The 27,414-nt window shown below is 46.2% G+C and overlaps 2 protein-coding genes across 5 annotated transcripts in view; one reads left to right on the top strand and one right to left on the bottom strand.

Moving 5' to 3' along the window:
* Positions 1-22,018, top strand: part of LOC309520044 (merlin-like) — a 30,623-nt gene extending 8,605 nt beyond the window's left edge. For 2 of the 4 annotated variants that reach the window (XM_082201421.1, XM_082201424.1), the window contains 13 exons: positions 832-915; positions 3,964-4,032; positions 4,845-4,927; positions 5,342-5,417; positions 7,520-7,657; positions 9,960-10,034; positions 11,846-11,959; positions 12,450-12,572; positions 13,048-13,265; positions 13,933-14,038; positions 15,693-15,820; positions 17,083-17,242; positions 19,115-20,061. In XM_082201421.1, coding sequence (XP_082057547.1) covers positions 832-915; positions 3,964-4,032; positions 4,845-4,927; positions 5,342-5,417; positions 7,520-7,657; positions 9,960-10,034; positions 11,846-11,959; positions 12,450-12,572; positions 13,048-13,265; positions 13,933-14,038; positions 15,693-15,820; positions 17,083-17,242; positions 19,115-19,564 — 1,824 coding nt within the window. In that variant the 3' untranslated portion in view covers positions 19,565-20,061. The other 2 variants (XM_082201423.1, XM_082201422.1) reach the window with 2 other exon arrangements.
* SBDS (SBDS ribosome maturation factor) lies at positions 21,111-27,097 on the bottom strand. Its single transcript, XM_082201578.1, has 5 exons — positions 26,883-27,097; positions 25,765-25,894; positions 25,014-25,214; positions 23,659-23,823; positions 21,111-22,833 (listed from the first exon to the last, which is right to left on the bottom strand). The coding sequence occupies exons 1-5, from the start codon at positions 27,008-27,010 to the stop codon at positions 22,705-22,707; spliced, it is 753 nt and encodes a 250-aa protein (XP_082057704.1). The 5' UTR covers positions 27,011-27,097; the 3' UTR covers positions 21,111-22,704.
* Between the last annotated feature and the right edge of the window lie 317 nt (positions 27,098-27,414).

Genomic DNA, 27,414 nt, shown 5'->3' with positions numbered 1-27,414 from the left:
GTGACGGGGTGAGCTCCCGTTGCTTGGTCCCTGCTCCTGCCAACCTACCAGTTCGAAAGCACGTCAAAGTGCAAGTAGATAAATAAGTCGGTACCGCTCTGGCGGGAAGGTAAACGGCGTTTCTGTGCGCTGCTCTGGTTCGCCAGAAGCGGCTTAGTCATGCTGGCCACATGACCAGCTGTATGCCAGCTCCCTTGGCCAATAAAGCGAGATGAGCGCCGCAACCCCGGAGTCGGCCATGGCTGGACCTAATGGTTAGGGGTCCCTTTACCTTTAGGCAAACTAAGGCCCGGGGGCCGGAGCCGGCCCAGTTGCCTTCTAAATCTGGGAATCAATGTGTTTTTACATGAGTAGAATGTGTTCTTTTATTTAAAATGCATCTCTGCGTTATTTGTGGGGCATGGGAATTCGTTCATTGCCCCCTTCCCAATATAGTCCAGCTCCCCACAAGGTCTGCAGGACAGTGGACCGGCCCCATGCTGAAAAAGTTTGCTGACCCTGGTTTAACGCTTCACAGGAGTGCTTATTTTCTAACTGCCAGGAGCTTTGTATGTGGCGAGAGGGTAGCATTTGAACGTTCCTTAGTTAGCAGTGATGCTTTTAAAAAAAGGTAATTGACAGCCTGAAATGTTCTTGGGTACAGCTCACAAGTCTGCAGTTGCTGCCAGAGATTCTTTTCTTTCCCACTTATAACTCGGCTAACGGTTACTTTTCATGTGCCAAGACAAAGTCTGGGCATGTATTGTTTTGTTTTCAAGCTTGTCTAAGCCTTGGATTTCTCTCTCTCCTCTCCGCCCCCCCCCCCACTCTTCTTCCGCCTCCACCCCCCAGGTTAAGAAACAAATACTGGATGAAGAAATCTACTGCTCTCCTGAGGCTACAATTTTGTTAGCGTCTTATGCTGTTCAAGCCAAGGTGAGGCTTTGAAATTGCTTGGTTGTCACCTTCTATTGCTTGCAGAACAACATTAAAAACCCCTTTTGCTTAATCACACAGTGCTAATTAATGCAGGAAAGCACCCATTTAAAGCAGTGCTGGAAAACAGGATGGGGCAATTTTGACACCTTGTTTTCTTCTCTTTTGGGTGTTGGCTGGTTTTTTAGCTTGTTTATGCAAGAAGATATATGAACATATCCTAATTCAAAGAGCTTGCAGGAGGGCGGAAAAAAAGAGCAGTTCTTTTTTAAAATTTATTTTTATTAAAGATTTTCTTGGTTTACAAAAGTACGTGCCTTGTCTCTTTTTCCAGGTTGTACAGTCTATCTTACAAATCAGCTACATTTGTTGTGAGACATTAGGGTTGAATACAGTATAAGGTTGGGGAAGAAGAGGGGGGAGAGCAGGGGTGGGGAGGCTTATATTCTTTTGCATAGAGTACGTGTGGCGTTTTGTGTCAGCGTCAACTAGGTAGGTTCTCTTTCCCTTCGTTTATTACATTTCCTTGGTTGTGAGAGGTGTTGGGGCAGGGTGTGGTTGGTTGTCTGTGGCTGGCTGCAGTGGGGTTTGTTTGCATTTGTGGGGGGGGGAAGGCTTGTTGGGTCAGGTAAGCCAGATTGATTCGTATGCTGTCGGTGGATTCTTGTTGTGTTGGGCTGTGTATGTGATAAAGGGGGACCATACTGGGGTGAAGGCATCCTCTTCTGTTTGCCCCTGTGTCAGTTTCAGTTTATTGGTTAGCTTTTCTAGTAAGGTCGTTTCCCATACAGTTTGATACCATTGGTCCATGTTTACTCCTGACAGGTCTCTCCAGTGTTTGGCTCTGAGGCTTCTGGCTGCTGAGAGTAGGTGGCTTATAAGCTCAGTATAATGTTGAGTGTTCATTCTGATCTTGGAAGATGTTCAGTAGGGCCAGTTCTGGGGTGAGCTCTAATACCTGTTTAGTTATTTTGCATATCTCTCATAGGACTGCTATCCAGAAAGGTTGGGTTTTAGGGCATCCTCACCACATGTGGAAGTATGTGCCTGTGGAGGGACAACCTCTCCAACATCTTGGTGAGGTCCCTGGGCATATCAGTGCCAGTTTCTGTGGTGTTACGTACCACCTGTAAGTGCTTTCAGGAGAAGGTTTTCAAAGGTGGTCAAGGGCCTAGTGGCTACTGATTTTACTGCTGGATTGTTTAAGAAGGCACGTTGTTGATTGTGTGTTAGCAAACTAGTCTCCTAGTTTGTCATGTATTTCTTGTGTTGGTATGGGTTTGTTGTTTTTGTAGAAGAGTTTAAGGAGTTTTTTGGCTCCTGTTTGTAGTGTGGTGAGAGGGTTGTAATGTCTTGTTATAATTTACCAATTTTTGACGTTGGTTTTTTAAGGGATGCCCTCTCCTTTATGCAGGCTCCTCTGGTGATGGCTTTCTTTGTGTCCTAGAGAAGGGGGGTTGGTAATTTGCCCATGTCGTTGTCCTTAAAGTAGTTTTGGAGAGTTTTCAAGTGACTCTCTCTAGCTAGTTGGTTTGTGGCAGAGCAGTTCTTTTGCAGACACTTCTGGTTTTGCAAATAAGGATTTCCGCAGGCTCCAAAGACATGGAAGTCTGGTACAGCCTCCTCTCTGACTGTGATTTCACCGGGCGTTGCTCATCTCAGCTTCTCTGAGATTAAATTTACATATTTTCTACCTTGATGTAGATTTTTTTTTAGTCAGTGTTTTAGGCCTCTACACTATTCATTTAAAGCAGCATAATACCACTTTAAGAAGCCATGTACCACTTTAAAAAGCATCAAATTGGCCTGAATATAAGCCACATGTATTTCCAAATTCTGACAGTGAAAAGTTAAAGTGTGGCTTATATTTGCGACCTTCCCTTTCCCCCAACGGCTCCTGGGAGTTTTGGGAGCAGTGGGGGACTGTGCTGTATAACATTCTTTCTTTGTATTTTTTAAATACATTGTAAGATTCTATCTCCTGCCAACCTAACAGTTTGAAAGCATGTCAAAGTGCAAGTAGATAAATAGGTACTGCTCTGGCGGGAAGGTAAACAGCGTTTCCGTGTGCTGCTCTGGTTCGCCAGAAGTGGCTTAGTCATGCTGGCCACATGACCCGGAAGCTGTACGCTGGCTCCCTCGGCCAATAAAGCGAGATGAGCACCGCAACCCCAGAGTCGGCGACGACTGGACCTAATGGTCAGGAGTCCCTTTACCTTTACCTTTAAGATTCTATCAAAAAATGAATAAAACGTAGTTTTAAACAAATCACTCCAACCGAACACTAGCAATGACCAGCTCATTTAAAATATATCCTGCTGATGATTCTTTCTTGCCTCCTGCAAAAGTTAGCATACAAATGCAAGAAGAGCCTTGCTGGATTGAAAGAGGTTAATTGACTAAGTAAATTTTATGTGAAAATAGATTTGGAAAACTGCTACAATGATATATATGGAAACTCAGGGGGATTTGAGGAAGTCACCCAACAATGTTAACAAAAGTGGAACTATTATAGTTAGGATCTATGTTTGCTTGCTTGTTTGTTTTTTGATGTTTGCTTGCTTGTTTGTTTTTTGATGGGGGGGAAAGAGCCTTGCTGGATCAGGCCAATGGCCCATCTAGTCCAGTAACCTTTTATCCTAGAGGCCAAATACCCCAAAGAACCTAGAAATCTAGATAGACTGCCTCTGGACCTGGAGGTTCCATAAGAAACCTGCTGGATCAGGCCAAAGGGGACCCATCTATTCCAGCATCCTTTTCCCACAGTGGCCAACCCCAAATGACTGAGGGAAAGTTCATTGGAAGTGTGATGGCCGGCTGAACCAGTTCATATCTGTTGGGTTTAATATGCTCGCTGGGGAATGTGTTGGGATTGAAGACGAATATCATTTCATTTGTTGCCGTGAACTGCCTTCATCCTCTCCTCCTGCTGAGGATTCTGTTACCCTTTTAGCTAGTTTTTTCCTCCTAGCTGGCTACTCCCTTCATGGCATGTTCTGTGAAAGGGTCACCGCCTTTCCTGATCTCTTTCTCTTCTTTGCATTACAGTATGGTGACTACGACCCAAACCTGCACAAGCCAGGCTTCCTGGCTCCAGAGGAGCTTTTACCAAAGAGAGTAAGTTTCCTTAAAAAAAAAAAAGACAACCACCAACAGCAGTCAGAGTAGGCTGGTGGAGTTGGGCAGGTAGTGGGGCAGACTGGAATTTCAGGACCTGGGACAGTTCTGAAATAGCCACTTGCTGCAACAAGATCTTGATCTTTTAGTGTGGTAGCACCTACACGCTGGAACTCTTTGCCTATTGACACCAGGAAAGTGCCTTCACTGTACTCTTTCTAGCGCCTGCAAAATATTGATTTATATTTTGATCCGCTGTTAGTTTATTGCTGGAATTATTTTTAAATAGTTGCTTTTATAATTTTATTGTTTTATACTCTTTCTACACTGCAGACGGGGTCTGTCTCTAGTCACAATGTGGCTTTAGAGCTCGGAGGTCAATAGCCGACATGATTTTCTCACTGCGTCAGCTGCAGGAGAAATATCAAGAGCAGAGACTCCCCTTGTACATCACCTTCATAGTCCTGACAAAGACACTCATCTTTAACCAGGCCTTTGATTGATTGATTGATTGACATCCAAGGCCTTTTAAAATGTGTTAGGGTGGGATTATTGGATTGTTCTTGTTTTTATTTTGATTTATGTCTTTTGTGTTTTTATATTGTGATTTTATTCTATGAACTGTCCTAAGACTTGCTGGTATAGGGCGGTATACAATTATTATTATTATTATTATTATTATTATTATTATTATTATTATTATTTAAAAAGATGGGGATTTGGGGGCTCTTCCAAGACAGGGGATTCCTGAGAAGACCAGCTTTGGGATTTGGAGAAGGGAACAGCTTTACTCATTTCCTTTTCCTTTCCAGGTCCTCCGCCAATATCAGATGACACCTGACATGTGGGAAGAGAGGATTACAGCCTGGTACGCTGGGCACCGGGGCATAGCCAGGTACTGGGGCACCTGTGTCTGAGGCCATAGCATGGGGCAGGAGGAGGCAGCTGAGCAGCTGATGCGGCTTCACTGTCCTATCAAACGTTGCTGGAGCAACTGAGAAGTGAGGCTGCGTCTTAGGTGCTTCTTTTTCGTACTAGAATGCAAGGGCAGGAAAAAACAACAAGTGGGTGGAGCAATGAAGATAAATTTCACCTTTCTTACAGCAGGCTGGTTTCCACATGCCTTTTCATATTGTCTTGCTGCAGCTTGTAAGTTGTTTTGATTGGTGCCAATGGAAAAGCAGAATAGAAATCCTACAAAATAATTAAATGTTGCTCACTAGCGTGTTGCAGGGGGTTGGGCTGGATGACTCTTTGGCTCCCTTTCGACTGTAAAATTCTATGTTTCTCTACTGTCCTCTTCTCTTAGGTATGAAGCTGAGATGAACTATCTTAAAATTGCACAAGACTTGGAGATGTATGGGGTCAATTATTTTCCTATAGCTGTAAGTGCCTATGTTGTTGTTTTTAAATGCAGCTATATTTTTCTGGATGCATGAAGTTTGCTCCTTTAATATTGGCAGCAGGAAGTAGGGGGCTGGGGGGTGGAGAAGGTGGCTCAGTCTCCTATAGAGAAAGTCAGGGCAGAGCAGCAGTGGATTTGAGTGGATTTGAGCTGAGAGAGGCTTAACCCCATCCCCCCTGTATCTCAGGGTGCCGCTAGGACCACCCTGTCCTGTCCCCTTTATAAAGATCTGAGGAATGAGATCATTACCCCACTCTTACTTACCATCCCAGGCCGCCCATCTGAGGCCACATTGTGCTTTCTTTTATTAGATCAAAATGATCAGACAACAGCAAAGGTTGCTAGGTTTATCGAGGGTGCAATGAGATTAAGGGCCACTATCTGAACAATAATCTTGGCCATTTGATTGCTCTTTTTACCCATTGCTGTCTTTTTTATCTGTATAGATTTTATTTGTATATATTGCTTGTTTTATGTTGCTATGGCCGTCGGCTAATGCAAATAAGGTTTATCTTATCTAGGACCATCAGACAGTTAGGAAGTGTATAGATTACATCTTTAGAGTAAATTGCCAGTATGAGCCCTCTTCTCCAAATTGGATCAGGGCCCTAGAGTGGTTGAAATAGGGGTCCTTTCACCCATGGCCTTCTGCTGTGGTGTCAGTCCAGATCAAGCTTCCTGTGACTGCTTTGTGCATTTTTTTGCGTGGGGGTGGGGGAAGGCTCCCACTGGAAACGCAAATAGCAGGCCTGCGTGGGTCCATCCAGATCTGGATTGCAGCAAGGGGGCAAAGCATTGGAGTGTCTCCTGTTGGGAACCAATGCCCCATGTGGCTAGCTGCACAACTGCAGCTTCTTAGGGGAGAAGACCTGCTGGAACAGGCCAATGGGTGACCTAGTTTAGCATCCTGTTCTGACAGGGACTATCCAGATGCCTTAATGGGAAACCAGCAAGCAGATTAAAAGCACAAGAGCACTCCCCTCCCTGTGTAGTTTCTGGCAACTGGTTTCAGAAGCATTGCTTCCTCCAACTGTGGAGGCAGAGCAGAGCCATCATGGCTAACAGCCATCGAGAGCCCTCTCCTCTTTGAACTTGCCCAGTCGTCATTTCAAGTCATCCAAGTTGGCAGCCATCACTGCCTCCTGTGGGAGGGAGTTCCATAGTTTAACTTTGCACTGCATGAAGAAGCCCTTCCTATTATCTGTCCTGAATCTTCCAACATTCAGCTTTGATGAGAGCCAGTGTGGTGTAGTGGTTAAGAGCGGTAGACTCGTAATCTGGTGAACCGGGTTCGCTTCCCCGTTCCTCCACATGCAGCTGCTGGGTGACCTTGGGCCAGTCACACTTCTCTGAAGTCTCTCAGCCCCACTCACCTCACAGAGTGTTTGTTGTGGGGGCAGAAGGGAAAGGAGAATGTTAGCTGCTTTGAGACTCCTTAGGGTAGTGATAAAGTGGGATATCAAGTCCAAACTCTTCTTTTTCTTCTATGCTGGATGTACTCGGGAGAAAATATTCTCTGTGTACACTCTCTCCATACCATGCATTGATACTTTGTCATGACACCTCCTATTTGCCTTTTCCCTAAACTTAAAAAGTCCCAAACACTTCCAGAATGATTCCACCTAGGCTGACCTTTGGCTCCCATTGGGTAGGAAGGAGCATGTGAGGAATGGCTTTGCCACTGAGCCTTGCTTGAACCACCAGGTCTACCTGATCCCTGGTGTGACTTGTGTTCCATCGTGCTCTTTTGTACTGAATCTTGGTTTCCCTGTGATCTAGATGCTTCTTCAATTCTAACACCTAGTTCAAGGCTCCTGATTCACTCCTATGGCCCAGCTCTAATCTGGATGGAATCCCCAGCAATTTCTTTGAAAGAAGCCACTTGTGTGATTTCTAATTTTGTGTGTGATGCCTCACTTAGTTTGCTACCTGGGTTCAGGCTCCAGCAGCCAACTTTGAGCCTCCTGCTTGGCCCATTCTCAGGCTGTGTCTGAGAACTGATGCCTGAGAATCAGTCAAGCCTTGGCTAAAGAGATTTTTTTCTTCACTCTGGACATTTGCCTCCAACATCTGTTCCTGCAGCAAAAGAAGAATTGTACAGACTTTCTGCTTGGCGTCGATGCCAAAGGGATCCATGTCTACAGCATCAACAACCGCTTCTCTCCGAACAAATCTTTTGAATGGAGCAGCATCAGGAACATTTCCTACAGTGAGAAAGAGGTAGGTAGGTGTGTCCTTATTAAGGGGTGGCAGAACTGGAGAAGGTCAGGTTTTGCTTTTAATAATAATAATAATAATAATTTATACCCCGCCCTCCCCAGCCAAGGCCGGGCTCAGAGCGGCTTACAAGCAATAATAAAAACAAGTTAAATGATTACAACTTAAAAACAAAATTAAAAATACAACATTAAAATATTGAAACATTAAAATATTAAAATGTAGCCTCATCGCAGGAGGAGAAGGAAAAGAAAAAAGAAAGAGAGGGAGGGAATCAAATTGGCTCCAAGCCAAAGGCCAGGCGGAACAACTCTGTCTTACAGGCCCTGCGGAAAGAAATCAGATCCTGCAGGGCCCTGGTCTCATGAGGCAGAGCGTTCCACCGGGCCGGAGCCAGAGTTTATGCTCTGGCTCCACTTCTGTCTATGAAATTCATTTAATTTTACACTTTTCCACAAGAACTTAACCGACAGCTGAGAAGGTATGGCAACTGATAGAAGGATCTCAGCTATGGAAATATACACTTCAGGATAGTCTAGAGCAGTGTTTCCCCACCTTTTTTTGGCCACTGTCCCCTTGGTTCCATAAACTCATCCTCAGAGCCCCTTACCCTATCCTATGGAAAAGCATCATTCAGAAAAGTGGTTTGCATGACCCACTAAGGAAGATAATAACACAATAAAATTCAGCAAATAATATATAACATGAAAAAATATTTTTACGCTTTCTGACTGATGTAAAAATTGTGTTATTCAGTTGAATACTGGATATAGATAAATATTTTGTTCTAACTCTTGCAGTATTAATTGCATTTAACCTTTTAGGTAGAATGCATTAGGCTTGATTTTTGTGTGCATTTTGTGGCTCTCATACGCTGCATTCCATCTCTCCTTATTTGACCACAGAGAGGCACAAATGAAATGGTCACTCAGGAGGTTTGGCTATGCCTGTTTTGAGTTAGCACCGAGTTGTTGATCTCTCCTTGAAGCTCTTTGACATGTTTTGGGAACAGGGAAGTAAGACAGGAGATTGAAATGTCAATAGCTCCTACTGAAGGCACGGCTGTCAAGGTAACAGAGGTTAAAGTGAGAAAGCTGAGAGCAAATGCTTTGGGGCACCCCAAAGTAATTGTGGGGGAGAAGATATCAGTATGGAGCTACAGTATACGTGTTTTACATCCCATGACCTGCAACCTTTCCTGATGTAGGGAGAACAATGTTTTAAAGTTTATAGCGCTTTGTGTGCTATGTATATAAGTTTTCTTCTAACGTGCCTCATGGCAGTCTTTCTATCTAGCGGTTCTGCTGAGCAGCTGATTAGCAGGGCTGGCCTCTAGTTTTAGGCAGTGCTTTTTCTAAAAAAATGTTTAGGGGTACTCTTGTTTTGACTCAAGAAAACCACAATTTTATAGTTCAAATCGGGGGAAATAAATACAGTAAATGGACAAAAGTACAAAGATTAACAAAATGTTTAGGGGTATGCACTGGTTTTAGGGATATTTTTGCAATAGTTTTAACCAGGTCCCTACAACAGGCATAGGCAAACTCGGCCCTCCAGATGTTTTGGGACTACAACTCCCATCATCCCTAGCTAAGAGGACCAGTGGTCAGGGATGATGGGAGTTGTAGTCCCGAAAAACATCTGGAGGGCTGAATTTGCCTATGCCTGCGCTACAGGATGCTGAGATTGTTGTTAGTCTCTTGGTCTCATGTTTTTTTTAAAAAAGGTGTTCCCTCACCTGTGTAATGAACCGATGGTGTAGAAGTAAATTCTTATCACACAAAGATGTAAGGGTGTAGGAATTTTATGGCATAAAATATTTATATATAACTACTCACCAAACATGTGCAAACCTTCACATACCCCAGACGCATGGCAACAAAAAATTTAAGAAAACCAGGAGCTATTATTACCGATAATTGGCTATCTTGTGGCTTGTGAAAGTACAAACGAATGTGACCAATGGAAATAGCTTGGAAAGCAGTAAGAAAAGTAAAACTTCAAATACGAAGCGAGGGAAGTGTTTCGTTCTGGTGAATCATAAATAAGCGATCAGCGTGTTCAGAGGGGCTCAGCACCCCCTTGTCTCTTAGTGCCCCCAGGTAACCCCACTGAGCCGCCAGGGGGCAGTACCCCCCACTTTGGGAATCACTGGTCTATGGTAAATGCTGTGTGGACCCTCTTTTTTATTATTCCACTTGCATCTAATTATGGGAAAGCAGTGCTTCAGTCACATAAAGGCTTTGCATGTGAATGAAGTGATGAAGATCACCTGTAAATCCTTTTGCTCTCTATCTCTCTCTAGCTCACAATTAAGCCCATTGACAAGAAGGCCGAAGTCTTTAAGTTCTTCTCCTCACAGCCAAAAGTCAACAAACAGGTGAGGGTTTCCTTTTGGCTGTCTCCTTCAGGGTGGTTCCCTCTGTAGGAGTGTCCGAAGCTGGTCTCTTGGTGCCTATGGAAGGATGGGAGGGACAGAGGTAAATTCAAGCTCACCAGGGGAGTCATGAGCTTAGAATTGGTCTGTAAGCATGTGGTCACATAGGCCTCTGTCTCGCTGTCTCATCAGGATCCTTTAGTCCAGTGGTTCGCAACCTTTTTTTGGCCATGCCCTACCTAAGCATCTCTAAAATCCTCACACACACACCCATTGACATATAATTCTTATTATTCAAAATGTGAACTCCTATTCATGTGGAGGAAGCCTAAAAGGCCATTTACTGTTAATAACTCATTCTCGAAGTGCACCCTCCCTTAAAAATCAAATTGCCCCCCTGTGGGGCATGTGTCCCACATTGGGAACCACGGCTTTAGTCAGAGCTTAGGGCAATAAGAACTACATGCATGGTGAGGTCTAATGGGATGGCCATCACCTTTGAGCCCTGCCTGTGCACTTCCCTGGGGCATCAGGATGATGGCTGTTGGAAACTCAATAAATGCAGAATTAGATGGATCTCTAGTTAGGGTTGCCATATTTCAAAAAGTGAAGATATGGACACAAAAGTTGTTGAGCTTTTCACCCGGACACTGTTTCCGATGACCGAATCCCAGCTATGCCCAGGAAATGACGAACGTATGGCAACCCTAGTTTAGCTCAACTGAGCTTCCAAGCACCTCTGAATGGCGGGGCTGTAGGATCACCAACAGGGTATTGTGTGCCATTAGGGTTGGGTCTCACAGGGGAAGCAAAAGCTGTCAAACCAGTTTCTTCTTCATGCAGTGCATAGTTAAACTATGGAACTCCCTCCCACAGGAGTCAATGATGGCCACCCGCTTAGACAGCTTTAAAGGATTAGACAAATTCATGGAGGAGAGGTCTATTGATGGCTACTAGCCATGAGAGCTATGTCCTGGCTCTACAGTCAGAGGCAGCCATGTTTCTGAATACCAGTTGTTGGAAACCACAGGAGGGCAGAGTGCTTTTGTGCTCAAATCCTGCTTCCAGACTTCCCACAATGGGCATCTGGTTGGTCCCTGTGAGAACAGGATGCTGGAGTAGATGGGCCCTTGGCCTGATCCAGCAGATTCTTCTGATGCTCTTATGTTATATTCTTCTGGGCTTGCTGAGCTTGGTAAAGTCAGGACCACAGCCAGCTCCCAGTGGGCCTTGCGAGCCGAGCGCTTGGAGACATTGTCTCAGCAGAGTGTTGAGGCCTGTCCTGTAACCCAGTGTTCCCCAACCTTGGGCCTCCAGCTGTTTTTGGACTGCAATTCCCATCATCCTTGACCACTGGTCTTGCTAGCGAGGGATGATGGGAGTTGTAGTCCAAAAACAGCTGGAGGCCCAAGGTTGGGGAACACTGCGTAACCGGCAACAGCACTTCCTCGGAGGAGCTGGCTATGCTGTCTTGAAGGGCCCTTGTCTGCAAGGAAGCCCTGGCTTTCATGATGTGGAAGGGATGGTGATGTTAGTGGAGACTCATCCTCTGACTGAGGAAGGCAGGTAGGCAACCTCTTCAGACCAGAATAGGAGGTGCTAAGGTTCGCCCACTGAATGGGGCAGCCTGTGTTTTCCTCAGGGTCCTATGTGGGCTGTGGTTCAGGGATCACAACATGGGGGGCGGGGAGTCAGTTGCATTTGCACCCTGCTTGTGAGCTTCCCAGATGTACCTCCAGCTGGCCATTGTGAAAATTAGGATGCTGGATGATGTGGGATCCAGCGAGGGTTACACTTGCCTTCCTTTCCCGCAGATCATGCAGCTGTTCATCGGAAACCACGACTTGTTTATGAGGAGGAGGCGAGTGGACCCCATCGAGATCCAGCAAATGAAAGCGCAAGCTCGGGAGGAGAAAGCAAGGAAGAAGGTGAGCTTTTGGGGGAACATCTGCTTCAAACGTTGTTGCAAAGCTTCTACCCGCTGCCTCCTGGGCCGGAAAGCTCATTAGTTGACCATGAGAAGGTCATATCCTCCATCCAACCCTTTCTCTCTCTCTCTCTCTCTCTCTCTCTCTCTCTGTTTTGCCTACCTCACAGGGTGGTTGGGAGGGTAAAATGAGCAGGTGGGAGCCACATGGGGCATCTTGGTTGGAAGAATACGGGAACAGAAAAACTGAAAGAAGTCAAATATGGCAACCACCTTTTGTGGACTTATTTGCAAGAAGGCTTTCATGATATATTACAGTTCGTAGCATGGGATCCATTCTGGCATACAGACGGTATAAAATGAATAAACAATGTAGTGTTCGTAGGGGAGAGGCAAGATTCAAGATGGGCATTGTAGCTGTTGGCTCAGGGGGCTGCACAATGTTCCTGCGAGGCGGCTCTGCTCATGGTCAGCCTTGCCCATTTCCCCAGATGGAGCACCAGCGCCTGGCCAGGGAGAAGCAGCTGCGGGAGGAGGCTGAGCGGGCGAAGGAGGAGCTGGAGCGGCGCCTTTTTGAGGTGGAAGACAAGGCCCGGCAAGCCAATGAGGCTTTGGTGAGCATTGCCATGGCAATGGGGCCTAGGGTTGCCATATTTCAAGAAGTAAAAATCTGGACAATTGGTGGCTCAACGTAAGTTTGGGCGATCACCATGAGTTATTGACCTTTTGGTGGGGTGAGCAGGTGATCGTTGTCCACTATCTGCCACCACTGATTCCCCCAATCGCCATGCCAATTGCCCAACAACAGTGGCGTAGCGTGGGTTGTCAGCACCCGGGGTAAGGCAAGTAATTTGCGCCCCCTAACCCGTGGATTTGCGCCCCCTAACCCTAACCCCCAGATGTTGCGCCCAGTGCGGCTGGCCCCCCCTGCACCCCCCACACTACGCCACTGCCCAACAGGCAGAGGAGCAGCTACGGGCGCTTAGGCTCTGGCAGCTCCAGTCCCAGTGTGACTCCTGAATGCCGCCGCCCAGGTCTCTCATCATTATTGAGTGTATTTTATCTTTTCAATACAAAATCCCTCTTCAGCGCCGTTCGGAGGCAGCGGCAGAGCTGTTGGCCGAGAAGGCCCAGATCGCTGAGGAGGAGGCCAAGCTCCTGGCCCAGAATGCCGCAGAGGCTGAACAGGAGCGTCACCGCCTGGAGATGGCCGCCTTGAAAACCAAGGAAGAGAAGCTTCTGATGGAGCACAAAATGCGGGAGGCAGAACTGATTGCCATGAAGCTGGTGAAAGAATCAGACCGAAGGTGATGAGGCCTGGGGCGGGATGCTCAGTGGGCACTGGGGCTTCTGGGGCTGGCTGGACGCTGCTTAGGATGGCCTCCAACACGTTTTTCTGTCTTTGGAGGGCATTTCCTCGAGTCCTTCTTTCAGATCTGATCAGGTTTGTTTGTGATGGCCCCTTGAAAAGTACATAGAGAGGAAGGAGGAATTTGGAAGAATGGCACTCTTTCCCATTTCCTCTTTCAGCTCGATGTCTTTCTCAGGATTAATTCAGCTGACCCAGCCTGCTTTTTTAAAATGAATAGCACTAATTCTCACCTCCCAGACTAATACATGGATTGAAATGTCATTATCCTTTGGATTTTGCACTTCTTCGAATTTTGCAACTCTCTTCCTGGCTCCAAGAAATGTACCAAAATGCATTAAAAACACATGTTTTCCCAGTAAACCATATCTAGAAAGGCATACATTGAGATAAAACATGTACTTAAATAACTTGGTGATAAAATATGTATTTTGAGATTATTATTATTTCATACAAATTATGCACCACTTAGGCAGCTGACAGAATTATGAATATTTATCAATGAAAGCATTGAAAATTAGGTAAGGCCTGTGGCAATTTCCAGTGCATCAGTTTAGCATTATGGGGTTGCTTGAGCACTGATGGTGGTGGTTCTTGCTCGGCAGGGCTAAGGAAGCTGAACATCTGAAACAGGACCTGCAGGAAGCCAGAAATGCAGAGGAAAAAGCCAGACAGAAACTCCAGGATGTTGGCAAGCTCAATCCTCCTTCTGTAAGTTTTGCTCCTGGTAGGGAAGTGTGGGGTTTGCTAAGGTGCCTGCAACAGCTTTTATTGCCCCCCTGGGCAGGTTCCCAAGATTTTGTGTTCTTTTCTTTTAACATTTCCTTTATTACCATTATTAACAATGCAAAAGTGTGGGAGCAGGGTATTACATCATACCATATACAAAGCAAACAAGCAATAAATAATAAGAGAAAGAAATGGCTGTTCACCATCTAAATTGAGACATCCCTATTTCCTGAGCTGGTGAAGGCATTTGACGCCAGCCCTGTATAGGGAAGTTTTTAACGTTTGATATTTTATTGTGTTTTTATATTTTGCTGGAAGCCACTAGTAAATCATCATCTAAGTCAGAAGCAGAGGAAATACAATCCCACCAGATGACATAAAAGCATTCTGGATCCTCCATCCTCCCCCTGGAAACATGCAGTTTATGTGCAGTTCTTTCCACAATAGCCACAAGTTCTTATACTGCATAGAAAAATGCAGATTTTTTTTTTCCAACGTCTTTCCTTGCTGGGCTATTAAAATGCTCGCTGCAGCTGGCATTCATGTCAGAATGTCAGTGTTCTCATTTTAAAAAGTAATTCTGTAGCCAATATTAGAAGAAAGCTATGAAGCAAAATGGGACGCGGGTGGCGCTGTGGGTAAAAGCCTCAGCGCCTAGGGCTTGCCGATCGAAAGGTCGGCAGTTCGAATCCCCGCTGCTCGGTCCCAGCGCCTGCCAACCTAGCAGTTCGAAAGCACCCCCGGGTGCAAGTAGATAAATAGGTACCGCTTACCAGCGGGAAGGTAAACGGCGTTCCGTGTGCTGCGCTGGCTCGCCAGATGCAGCTTTGTCACGCTGGCCACGTGACCCGGAAGTGTCTCCGGACAGCGCTGGCCCCCGGCCTCTTGAGTGAGATGGGCGCACAAACCCCAGAGTCTGTCAAGACTGGCCCGTTCGGGCAGGGGTACCTTTACCTTTACCTTTATGAAGCAAAATATGCAGGTAGCTCTCTAAGCAATTTTTATGAAATGAGCCAACCTGGCTGCTCCCTCTTATCAGTGTTTATAGCCAACGTGTGTGGTCAGAGTTCTGAGCAAGAAGTTAACTTGTTTGGACAGTAGGCAAAAGGCCAATTCTGCAGATCAAAGTGGCTGAGGTGGCTTGTATGTTCCTAAGCCAGTCTCAGTCCATCTAGTGGGTCTTAAAGCCCCTTTGCAGGCCAGAACTGGAGCCTGTCCCTGGACTTGGCACCAGGCTCCAGGCACAAGTGCCACAGATGGGGCATTATGAGTCTGAATCAGAATTTCCATCACCCAAGACTGTCTTTCCTAGATGTTCTGTGCCCACTCAGTGTATTTTTATTTATTGCATTTATATCTCAACTTTTTTGCAAAGGAGCTCAAGGTGTGGTCCACTGTTCTACCCTCTCCTCATTTAATCCCCACCATAACCCTCTGAGGTAGGTTAGGCTGAGAGACTGTGACTGGACCAAGGTCACCCAGGGAACTTCATGGCTGAGTGGGGAATCTGAGCCCTGGTCTCCCAGGTCCTAGTCGAATGCCATAACCACTACTGTCCCCTTAAAAACTGTTCTGCCTAAAAGCCTTCCGGGTTTCAGATGATGTTTCAAACCCTTCCTCTCTGTTTTGTCACCAGAATGCTGCCAAGGGCACCCAGCCCTCCTCTGCTGATGCCAGGGATGCCTGCCCTGACAAAGTATCCATAAAACTGGATTTAAGGGACATTGACTTGAAGAGGCTTTCCTTGGAGATAGAGCGAGAGAGGTAGGAACTGGAAATAATAATAATAAATAATAATAATACATTTTATTTATACCCTGCCCTCCCCGGCCAGAGCCAGGCTCAGGGTGGCTAACACGAATAAAATTTCAGTAAAAACATAATAAGAAAAAATAAGGTAAAATAAAAAATGCAATTTAAAATGCAGCCTCATTTTAAAAGTCAAAACCATAAGGGGAGGGAAACATAAGGGTCAGACTGAGTCCAAACCAAAGGCCAGGCGGAACAGCTCTGTCTTGCAGGCCCTGCAGAAAGATGTCAAGTCCCGCAGGGCCCTAGTCTCTTGTGACAGAGCGTTCCACCAAGTCAGGGCCAGTACTGAAAAGGCCCTGGCCCTAGTTGAGACCAACCTAACTACTTTGTGGCTTGGGACCTCCAAAATGTTGTCATTTGTGGACCTTAAGGTCCTCCGCAGGGCATACCAGGAGAGGCGGTCCCGTAGGTATGAGGGTCCTAGGCTGCATAGAGCTTTAAAGGTCAAAACCAGCACCTTAAACCTGACCCTGTGCTCCACCGGGAGCCAGTGCAGTTGGTAAAGCACTGGATGAATGTGATCCCGCGGCAAGGACCCCGTAAGGGAAGCCTGTGAGCATCACCTGAATGCAGCAGCAGGACTCTCCCCACTTGTGATTCCCAGCAACTGATACTCAGAGGCATACTGCCTCCAACGGGGCGGGAGAACACAGCCATTGTGTCTAGTTGCCATGGACAGCAATATCCCCTTCATGAACTTGTCTACCCACCTGTTTGAAGCTGTCAGAGTTGGTGGCTGTCACTACATCTTGTGGCAGAGAATCCCCTAGTTTCACAATGCTCTTTGTCAAGGAGTTCCACCTTTTGTCTGCCCTGAAGCTTCTGACATTCAGATTCACTTCCTGCCCTGTAGGAAGCTCCTGCAGCCAATTGGAAGCTGTGGAAGCCCTGTCGAACGTTCGGCTTCCAAAAGAATGTCTGAAAACTGGAACACTCACTTCCGTTTTCAATCGTTCGGGAGCCGGAATGTTAGACTCCCAAGGTGTTTGGGAGCTGAGGTACAACTGTATTATTACACAATTAGTATTAATTGCAGGGGTTGGACTAGATTACCCTTGGGGTCCCTTTCAACTTTATGATTTTAAGAGTGGGAGTGCACTTTCTCCACACTTTTGTCCTCCCCTTTTACTTACCAAATATTGTCAACCAAACAGACAGATGCAGGCAGTCCTAAACTTTTTTGTGTTTGTCTGTTCCCCTCCACCACCACCCAGATTAGATTACCTGGATAAGAGCAGGAAGTTTGAGGATCGGCTGAAAGAACTCAAGTCCGAAATCCACGCCCTGAAAGTCGAAGAGAGACACGCAGGCTTCCTCTCGCACTGGAGTGAAGTCCTTGGGTCGCTGGGCCGTTCCTCGGGGAAGATGTGCAAGGTTGGACTGCAGCCAAGTGTTTTATTTCCCAGATTGCTCTAATGTATTTGGAAAGGCTTGAGCTGGAACAGACCAGAGGTCTCTTGGGCCTGGTGCTTGGCTGTTGCCAGTGGTGATGGTGATGGTGGTGAGCTGCCTGCAGCGAGCAGGATGCCAGGCAAAACAGGAACAGCTCAGGCATCCTTAATTTCCAGAGGGGTAGCCTGTTGCAGCAAAATCAAGAAGAGTCTTGCGGCACCTTAACAAATTGTGTCTTGTGGACTAGAGTCCACTTTGTGCATCTTATAAAGCAGGGGTGTCCAACTTTCAAGAGACCGCGATCTACTCCCACTATAAAATAACTGGCAGTGATCTACCTGTCAAAGTTGCTGAGCTTTTTTTTAGGGGAGGATGACCCAAAGTTGTTGAGCTTTTTAAATATATTTTTGGAATAGGGGGAGCCATCGGGGGATCACAATCACTGGATCGCAATCACCCCGCGATCGATCACTACCTGTTGGATACCCCTGTTATAAAGTGTCGTTCTCTGTTATGCACATGGCTCTAAGAGATAGGATTGTCTGTGAGAGAAAGCAGTAAAACCATAAAGGAATGAAATGCAAGATTTATTTATTTATTATTATTATTTATTACCTCCCCTTCACCCTAAGGTCCCAGGGCAGGCTACAGCATTAAAACACAGCATTAAAAACAAATTTTAAAATATAATTAAATTGTATGCAAATTATAGCTCAGTAACCTGTTACCACAGGGCTGGGAAACCTCTGGTCTGTGGGCCAATCTTGACACATGAAGGGGGTCTAGCCCACAAAGGTTAGCCCCGCTCCCCAAGCCATGCTCATCAGTCCATCAGCTGGCATCACTGGGAAGGTGGTAGAATCCAGCTCTGAGCTGGTAATGTAGCAGGGACAGTGAGCGCAATTATCTGCATTTTTCTTGAGCTGCTGCTAAGTGAGCCCCCAGGGACAGTTTGGTGGTAGCTTATGGGGCTTAATCCCAGAATTTGTTTGCACTGGGCCCCAAATCGCCTGCACTTCCCCTGCTCTTCTTAACCATTTTAAAAGCTTTGCTTTTAGAGTGACTGGGATGCACTGCAGAGACCTTGCTGCATACTGCCTTAAGATGCTCAGAGTCAATTTGTGCCAAGTGCCTTGACCTGAGCCTTTTAAGTATCTAGCAATGTCAGCTGCATTTATACTGAGAACTAATATTGCAGCCTCTTCTCTGTGGCACTTAGTGGCACTGATGTGCTTTTGAGGGTGGCATTCTAGGGAAAGACACCAACCTGGTCCCTAGCAGGACCTGGCTGAGACCTAACCATTGAATCCTTGAACATTAGGGTAAGAAGTCATTTTAAAGGGACAGGTCCATAGCTCAGTGGTAGAGCATAAGGTTTGCATGCAGAAGATCCCAGGTTTAATCCCTATCGTCTCTAGGTATGGATGGGAATTCACTTATCTGAAACCCTGGAGAGCCGTTGCCAGTCTGTGTAGACAATGAAGAGCTAGATGGGCCAAAGGTCTTATACTCCGTATAAGGCAGCTTATACTGTTCCTATTTTTGCTTCCCTACTCTTTGAACACAGGAAGCTGCCATACACAGTGAGATACTTGGTCCATCAAGCTCTGTAGCATCTACATTGACTGGCAGAAACTTTCTAGGGTTTGAGCCTGCTTGTGAAGGAGCTGAGCATCTCTTTTGTAGAAAATTGAGTGCTTGGTGCCTTCACAGAACTACAGTTCCCTGGAGTCTATTTTTGAGCAGGGAGTCATGAGAATCAAACAGACTAAAATGGTTCAAAATGGATGCAGTATAGATGCACCCTGATTTTAGCAGGATGTTAATGGTCAACGTGTGTGTTGTTTTTCTAAGACTCCTTTGTGGATGAACCCCTTTGAAGTGGACTTGTTGGACAGCCTGCAGCAGCCTTTTGTGCCGTGCCCACTCAACGTGACCAACGGCTCTCTGCCCAGAATGCCAGCGGAAAAACCCTCTTTTGAGACAGATGCCCTGGCTGCCAGTAATGTGGGCACAGGAATAAGGAAGCACATTAAGGTAACGGAGCTTGGCGACCTTCTACACTTCCTGGTTCAAATTGTGTCTTTTTTGCCAGCTGCTCTCTTGGGCTGCTTATGTGCTATTTTGACCTCACACAAAACCTGGTGCATAGAATCAGGGTGCAAATTCCCATGGAGTGTGACACTATTTCCAATGAAAGCTTTTGGGCAGGTGCTGCCGAGTGCTCATGTGTCAGGCCTGAAGATCATGGCTCATCCTTTTGTGTGGTTCCAGCACATGAGCACTCAGGTATATTGCCTCTGAACATGAAGGTTCCAGTTACTGTAGCTCTTGTGGTTAACAGCCATTGATAGGCCTGTCCTCTATGGATTTGGCTAATCCAGGGATGGAGAACTTGTTGGTTTCATGAGATCAAATGTGGGGAACCTTCGGCACTCCAGATGTTGCTGAACCACAACTCCCATCATCCCTGGCAACTGGCCACACTTGTAGTTTGTAGATGTAGTCTGGCAACATCTGGAGGGCCAAAGGCTTCCCAAGCTAGCTGTAGATGTTGCTGGCCGTCAGCTCCCTTCATTCTTAAACACTGGCCATGCCACCTGAAGAGTGATGGGAGTTTGAGTCCAACAACATCCAGAGGTCCCCAGATTCTCCATCCCTCATCCATCCCTTCCTTAAAGCCATGTAATGGCTATCTCTGTGTACATAACATTACCTGTGGCTTTCAAAAAATGTTTCTGTCTTTTCATTTCCAAATCTTGAACTGCTTTTTCAAGCTGAAATAAGAATTTTCTGTCTCCACTCAGGTACAACAACACAAAACAGATGTGATCTATATCTGAAGCGCCTTAAGGTGACTGTCTGCAGCTTGGTCAACATTTGTTTTGAGGAAGCCTAAAGGCTACTCTCAGATCCTAGAAAGACTGTTGTAGAAACCTGCCACATCTGTGCCCTACTTTGGTTCCAAGGATGTGTTCCTTGTCTTCAAAAGCAGATCTGGTGATACTGGATGCACCAGAGGTGAGGTGGGTAGGGCTCTCCACCACACCTCAGGTATCAACCTGAAGGTATAATAAAACTTCATGTATTTAGTGGTGACTCAGCATTTCAATAGGTACACTTACGCACAGTTCTATAATAATTAAGGTATGGCCCCAGTTTGGCTAAAGTTAGTTGCGACTAAATCAGCAATTCAGCTTACTTGGAAATAAGTCCCACTGAACATAGTGGGACTTACCTTCTAAGAACTGAAGGCTGTTTGTTGTGACCAGCTCCGTGTTCCACTGAAAAGCAATGGAGCTGTAATCAGAACTTAACTGAATCACGTCCTGTGCATTTAGGAATCTGTGTGGATGGTTATGTTCACAAGTATTGTGATGAATGTAGAGAATTCTGCAGCTATTATTAATGCCACTTTAAAAAAATTAAAAGATGACAAAGGGCTTTGAATTAAGGGACAAAACTTGAAATGCAAAAATCTCCTAGTTAACTAAAAGCGGTTTAACACGACTATGCCATATGCATTCCCAAGCTGATGTGGGCTTTAACACATTTTAGAAATCTTTCTTGGAATGGGAGTTGTAGCCCCTATCATAGAGGGGACCAGATTGTGAGAAGGCTGATCCTATGCGTGCCCACTTAGAAGTAACTGCCATTCTTTTCAGTGGGGCTTACTTGGGAGTAAGCATCTAGGGTTATAGAAACACACCAAGACCTGTCCTTGAGTAAACATGCACAGGGAAGGAACTGCTTTGTTAGAATCTGCGTATCAGCCATTCAGTCAAGGGTTAGGGTTTGTAAACAGTCACAAAGGAAGAGGCTTGGAACAAAAGACGGAGGAAGAGGAGTTAGCAGAAAGCTAATTTTAATGTCAGTATCCAATGCGAAGATTCTGCATTTTATATTTTGCAAAGGCCAAAATAACACAAGTCTCTCATCAGAAGCTCCCCTCTGCACTCACAAACAATGCAATGTGGAGGAATCAATTCTCTTTCTAGCCAGCGTCTGCCCCCCCCTCCAAAAGCTGGGGAGCTGTGTCTGTGTTCCTTAAGAGCAGGCAGGGATGGAGAAACTGCAACCCTTTAGGGGTTGCTGGACAACTCTCTGCATCTTTGACCTTACTCGGCAATGATGGCTGAGGCTCACGGGACCAACAAGCACGGCATCATCATATGGAGGCCCACAGGTGTTCCCTATTCAGCAGCACCCATAACAGGGATGGGGGACGGAGGACATCAGGGTGACTCTTCCCTGTTTCATGCATAAAACATACTTTCATGGCATCTCATCATTGCAACATTAGAAGGAAAAAACAATGTCTTGCCTTATAAAGTTCTCTTTCTTAGTGTCTAGTATCTGAGGGTAAAGGTGCAGCAGCTCCCAAAGAGGTGCCTGCAAAGAGTCTGCACTTCGTTCTCTGCAGAGTGCTAGAGAACGACATGAACTCAGGCAGGAAATGCTTTTTTTTGGGGGGGGGAGAATCTGACTGTAACCCCAAACTTATCTACAGGAAATTAAGGGCCTCCTGGCAATTTCTACCTGGCACCTAAATTGTCTTCACCTGTGTGGTCTATTTGCCAAACCATCAGTTGGTACAATGAATGGAAAGAACTCAAGGGAAGGGTAGAGAGTCACTGGAGCCCACTGGGCCTTTTGCTAGATCAAGAGGCTGATCTATGAAATAAATACTGATTTCTATATTTTAAGTTATTGTAAATATAATTTTCTTTTTTCCAAAATAAATTATCTGAACAATTATTTCTGGAGCTTGGCTTTTCTGTGTCTGCTCAGTGCTTTGATGGGTCCCACAACATAAACAATGACTCCGCAGCCACTAAAAGCATACGGTGGGGCTGCTGGAACTCAAAACCAGCTGCAGAAGGCTGGGCACACAAATTTTCCTCCTGGCCCAGCAACCCACAAGCTGCTTCCAAGGCACACACACCACATTCAACATTCTCTTGTCACTGTCCTTCACAGCAGGCAATGAAAAGGCAACTGGGAAGGGGGGCTGCATACTAAGGCTGTGGCAGGATCAGGCCTGCCAATGCTTGCTTTTCCATTTGTCTATTTTTAGTGGCTATGGTCAGTTTCTTCTCTGACAAGTGGCGGCCTGCTGCAGTTCTTCAGTCTTTAAGGAAAGATGTTTTGGCATTTTGTGGACCCTCGACACCCTGCAGCTAAGCACTCAAAGAACGAGGAAATAGTCCCAGCAGAACCAACCCGACTAGGGAGGGCTTCGCACCTTTCGAGTCAAATGAGAAGGTTCTTATTCTCCAAGTTGCCTTAAAATGCAACCACTCACCAATGTTGGTGTGGGATTAACACCCAAAGAAAAGCTCAAACAAGAATTGGGAAAATAGCAAAGGTCAACCCACAAACAGGCGACGCGAGGGAGCCTTTAATACAGTTCTTGCTGGGGTTGGGATGGGATTGGTCGGCGGCTACTCCAGGCGCTCATCCCCTTCTTCCACATCTTTCAGGCTGAGCACCTCGAGGGTCCCTTTGCCTTTAGTCTCACACCGGATCAACTCGTCAATCTCCCGGAAGCAGCCTGGATCCACAAGGCACACCTGTAACATTGGCATTTGCATCAGGTTGCGTCTCATGGAGAAATGCTTGGCTGGGTCAGATCCAGGTAGCTTCACCTAGCCCTCCACCCTGTGTCTGACAGCAGCCAGCCAGATGCCTCCAAGAAGCCCACAAAAAAAGACAAGAGGCCCATTCTGGCTGTTCCATTCTGCCCAAGCAGGAGCTTCCATTCAGCCACCTGCAGAGTTGTCCTCAAATGTGTTTCAAAGGGAATTCAAGTCATCTAAGCCACTAGCCATCCATCGCCCACATTTAGCAGCTGTGAATTTCACACAGTATGACGGACTAGATGGGGCTGATGGGAATTGTAGTCCAACAACACCTGAAGGGCAGGCACCAGGTGAGGGAATACACCAATAGTGACTATGACACCCAGTGATGCCTCTGCTCTGCCACCACAACTGGAGGCAGCAATGCTTCTGAACACCAGTTGCTGGAAACCGCAGGAGACTCTTGGGCTCAAATCCTGCTTGCTGGTATCTCACAGGCACCTGGCTGGCCACTGTGAGAATGGGATGCTGGACTAGATGCACCACAAGCTTGATCCAGCAGGGCTCTTCTAACATTTATTTGCTAAAAATCTTCACAACCGTTCCTTGATTGGTATGGCCTATGGATGCAATCTTACACTGATTTACCCAGCAGAGGGTCCTACTGAATCCACTGGGCCCCCTCACAAGCCAAGATGCAAATGGCTAGGCTGTAAAGGTGACTCCCCATCTCTATGGCTCCTTGTATGTGATCAGGGATCCTAGAGGAATCACTTACCTCCCCTCCCCCCTCCAGAAAATGTCTCTTTGACTTACAATTTCCAGCTGCTCGTCAAAATCCTCACTCTCGATTACTTTGATCAGGGGCTTCAGCTTCTCTTTCAGCCTCTTCCCCTCTTTCCGGGGGAGGACAAAGCGGAGACGCATGTGCGCCCGCTCAATCTGCATAGTCTCCTTCAGCTGCTTGATTACCTCCAAGGCCTGTGGGGAAAATCAAGAGGCTTACTTGTCCAACTGAGGGACAGTGAGCTCTGACACTTCAAAAGCAAGGTCTTCACACTTTACAAGCCACACAGAATACAATCATACCTCGTGTTGCATTAGGTACATGTTGTGTCTTTTCAGCTTGCAAACGCAGCGAACCCAGAAGTGTATACTTCCGGGTTTCGCCGCACGCGCAGAAGCGTTCTGTGCGCTTTCCACATGTGCAGAAGCGCTCTATTGCGCTCCGCGCTCGCGCTGAAGTGCCGCTCTAGTTGCGGACTTTTTGGGGTGTGAACGGCTCCCCGGAACGGATCGTGTCCGCAACTAGAGGTACCAGTGTACAAAATATACAGCAAAGATCACACATCCTATAGCAATCTGATCTGAAGCCAATAAACCATAATTTAAAACATGACTTTAAAATAAATAACTTATATCAAGTGAAGAAACATTCAGTAATCCATTTAGAATGTAACCTTACACAATAAAATTCTCTCAAAATATCAGCAAATAATAATTAAACAGAAATTCATTCTGAACAATTACAATGAATCGTTACTAGACTGCAATCAATAAAAATAACAGCAAAGTTATGATATGTAAAATTCCATGATATATAAAATTACAAAATGCACTGGTTCCCTGGTCCACGTCCAATATCTCATCCTTATGCTGCCCTAACTCACACCTGGCACCTGCAGCTCTCCTCTGCCCCTTTTCCCAACAAACCTGACACAGAGAGATTGGCTGGCCTAGCAGGGAACTGAACCTGAGTCCTAGTTCAAAACTTAACTACTTAATCACTGTCTCTAGTTAAGCCCCGTTAACTGTGACTACTGTTTGCCCCCCCCAGGAAGAGTAGAAGGTAAATCACTTCCAGTAGGCTTCCTTCCCCAGCTCAGAAGCAGCAAGAGAGAGATCACTGCACTGTTCCTAATAACAAAAGAAGCTGCTTTATACAAATTCAACCTTTGGTCACCTTTGGTCTACACTGACTGGCAGTGGCTCTCCAGGGTTTCAGGCAGGGTAACTACCTGGAGAAGTTGGAGCAGGAATATGGGTACTTCCTATGGGCTTGCCCCCCAAAAGGCTAAAATAAAATACTCTTAAATAAAAATAAAAGTGATTCAGGAGCTTAGCATGGCACACCACTAGAAATAAGATGGTCTCCTGTGGGAGTCACTTACCTGCTGCTTGGTGCTTTTTCCAGGTTTGACTGAGTAGTGAATATCCTTCATAGCTCTTTCAATGAGGATGACTGTGTAAGGCCTCTTTGTTTCTGGGTTCACACATTTCTCTGCCACAATGGTTGCAATGTCACGAAACATCTGCTCCAGCTGCGTGTGCCGCTCTTTATCTGACACTTGCAGCTCTCCCTTGGCCAGAATCTGAAAGCAAGAGAAGCTTTGTGTTTGGATGCTGCCTTTTTCTGATTCAAAGGATGCAAAAATCTGGTCCAGTCTTCTGAAATGTTCAAGTACAGCTAGACAGGTTACCCCAGGAAGCAAGCCCTGGAAGAATGACTAGCCTGAATTTTTTGAGGGAAAATTGCAAGTCTGTATTATGGTAGTGGTGGGGGTACTTCTAGCCTATGGGCCTAATTTGGCCTACCAGTTCTCCCCATTTAGTCCATGAGGCCATTTTAGCCCTATACCTGCCACATACGATGTCATATGTGGAACAGGTACAGATGGGGACTGGCTGGCTGAAAAGGGGGTTGCTGATGCCGCCAATTATGTGATTGTCAGGTCTTGCAAAACACGATGCCTTTGCCCACACAATTTGACTTCAAACCAAGTTGCTTGACATCATCACTATCAAACTTGGCCTGACCGCTGTGCGTACTCATTGTGGCATTAAAGGATGACCCAAAGGCATTTTAACAAGAGAAAGAGAGGGGAGGCTATCTGCCTCCCAACAGACACCTTGAGAGCCTACCATCTTGCAGATTTCTGTCTGGTCTTCTGTACCAAAGGCTTTGACCAGCTCTTCCTTCTTTGCCACTTGGCCCTTGGAGACATTCACAAAGACGGTGTGTGTCTGCAGGACTTCATCAAGGTCCTTTTCCCTAAGAAATATTTATTTTCAATTAGTAAAGCACATTCTAGAATAATCACATGAGGACTGGATGCAAATACTAAGAACATTATAGTCAGTCATTTGTCAGCACTTTAAGGTGGCAACTACTACAAAACTGCCTAAGAGGAACTCTGCTGGATGAGGCCAAAGGCATGAGATCAGCATCCTGTTCTCATCAGATGCCCTAATGGAAAGCAGGACCCGAGTGCAACAGCAGTGCTCTCTCCACTTGTGATCCCCAGCAACTGGTTCTCAGAGGCATACTGTCTCCAACAGTGGATGCAAAACATAGCCTTTGTGGCTAGTAGTCCCTGGCTATCTTATCCTCCGTGAGTTTGTCTAACCCTCGTTTAAAGCCCTCTAAGTTGGTGATCATCACTGCATCTTATTATTTCTTTATTACATTTATATCCCCTCTGTTTTTCCAAGGAGCTCATGTACATAGTTCTCCCCTTCTCCTTTTTATTCTCACAATAACCCTGTGAGGTGGGTTAGGCTGAGAGACCATGACTGGCTCCCACACAGTGAGCTTCATGGCTGAATGGGGATTTGAACTCTGGTCTCCCAGGTCCTTGTCCAGTGCTCCAACCACTACACTTGCGGATATGAATTCCAGTTTTAACCATACCGAGATTAGGCATTTGCATATTACGCTTGCTTCGACAGTACTGGCTGCTGCTACTTTAATTAATAAGCTGTATGTTGTTTTAAACTGTTTTTAATATTGAGCTTTAATGTTGTTTACCTGCCCTGGAACCTTAGCTGAAGGGTGGGTAATAAACGATCAATATAACAATACATACTATCAAAAACTATGTGGGTAAGCAGGCACAAGAATTTAGCCTTGCACTCTGTGCATGCCCAGAAACCCTCTGTTTTAACCATTAGGTCAACACAACTCTGGGAGGCTGTTTATCTGTCAATCTCAATCTCTTCGTTTTCGGCCCATGCCCCGCCCCCGCTTCCGGTCAACTTACGTGCCGCTCCGCCAGCCCATGACCTTGTTCCGGTAGCAGGCGATCTCGTAGCGCTTCCCTGCCTTCTTGACCCGCACCACGGCCACATTAGTCAGGCGGATCTGGTTGGTGGGTGTGAAGATCGACATGATGGCGACGGAGATGAGCCCGCAGTTGCTATCAGAAGCAATGGCCGCTCTGCGCCTGCGCACCAACCGCTCTCCCCTCCTGGCTCCGCCCACAGACGCCAACCAGGGCCAATGAACGAGCCTTTTCCTCCTCCGCCTTATTGTGGCGAAGGTAGCGTCGGAGCTCGCGAGAGACGAGAGCGCCTGGTGTGGGTGCTTTCCGATTTCCGTCCGGGTGGGAAATCAAACCCCGTGATGACGTGTTCCGGCGCACCCTTCCTAGATGGGTTTACCTGGGAGTTACCTGGCCCATTGAAACCAGAGGGGCACTACCCAGTTGATGTTGTTTCTTGTTCCCCCCTTTTAAAAAACACAAAACATTTATTAACTTTACAAACCGGGACTCGAGGTGGCTTACACAAAGT

This window comes from Podarcis vaucheri (genome assembly GCF_965113315.1).
Source record: "Podarcis vaucheri genome assembly, chromosome: 15".
Classification (NCBI taxonomy): domain Eukaryota; kingdom Metazoa; phylum Chordata; class Lepidosauria; order Squamata; family Lacertidae; genus Podarcis; species Podarcis vaucheri.
The sequence above is the reverse complement of the archived record's forward strand: the minus strand, read 5'-3'. Positions and strand labels throughout refer to the sequence as shown.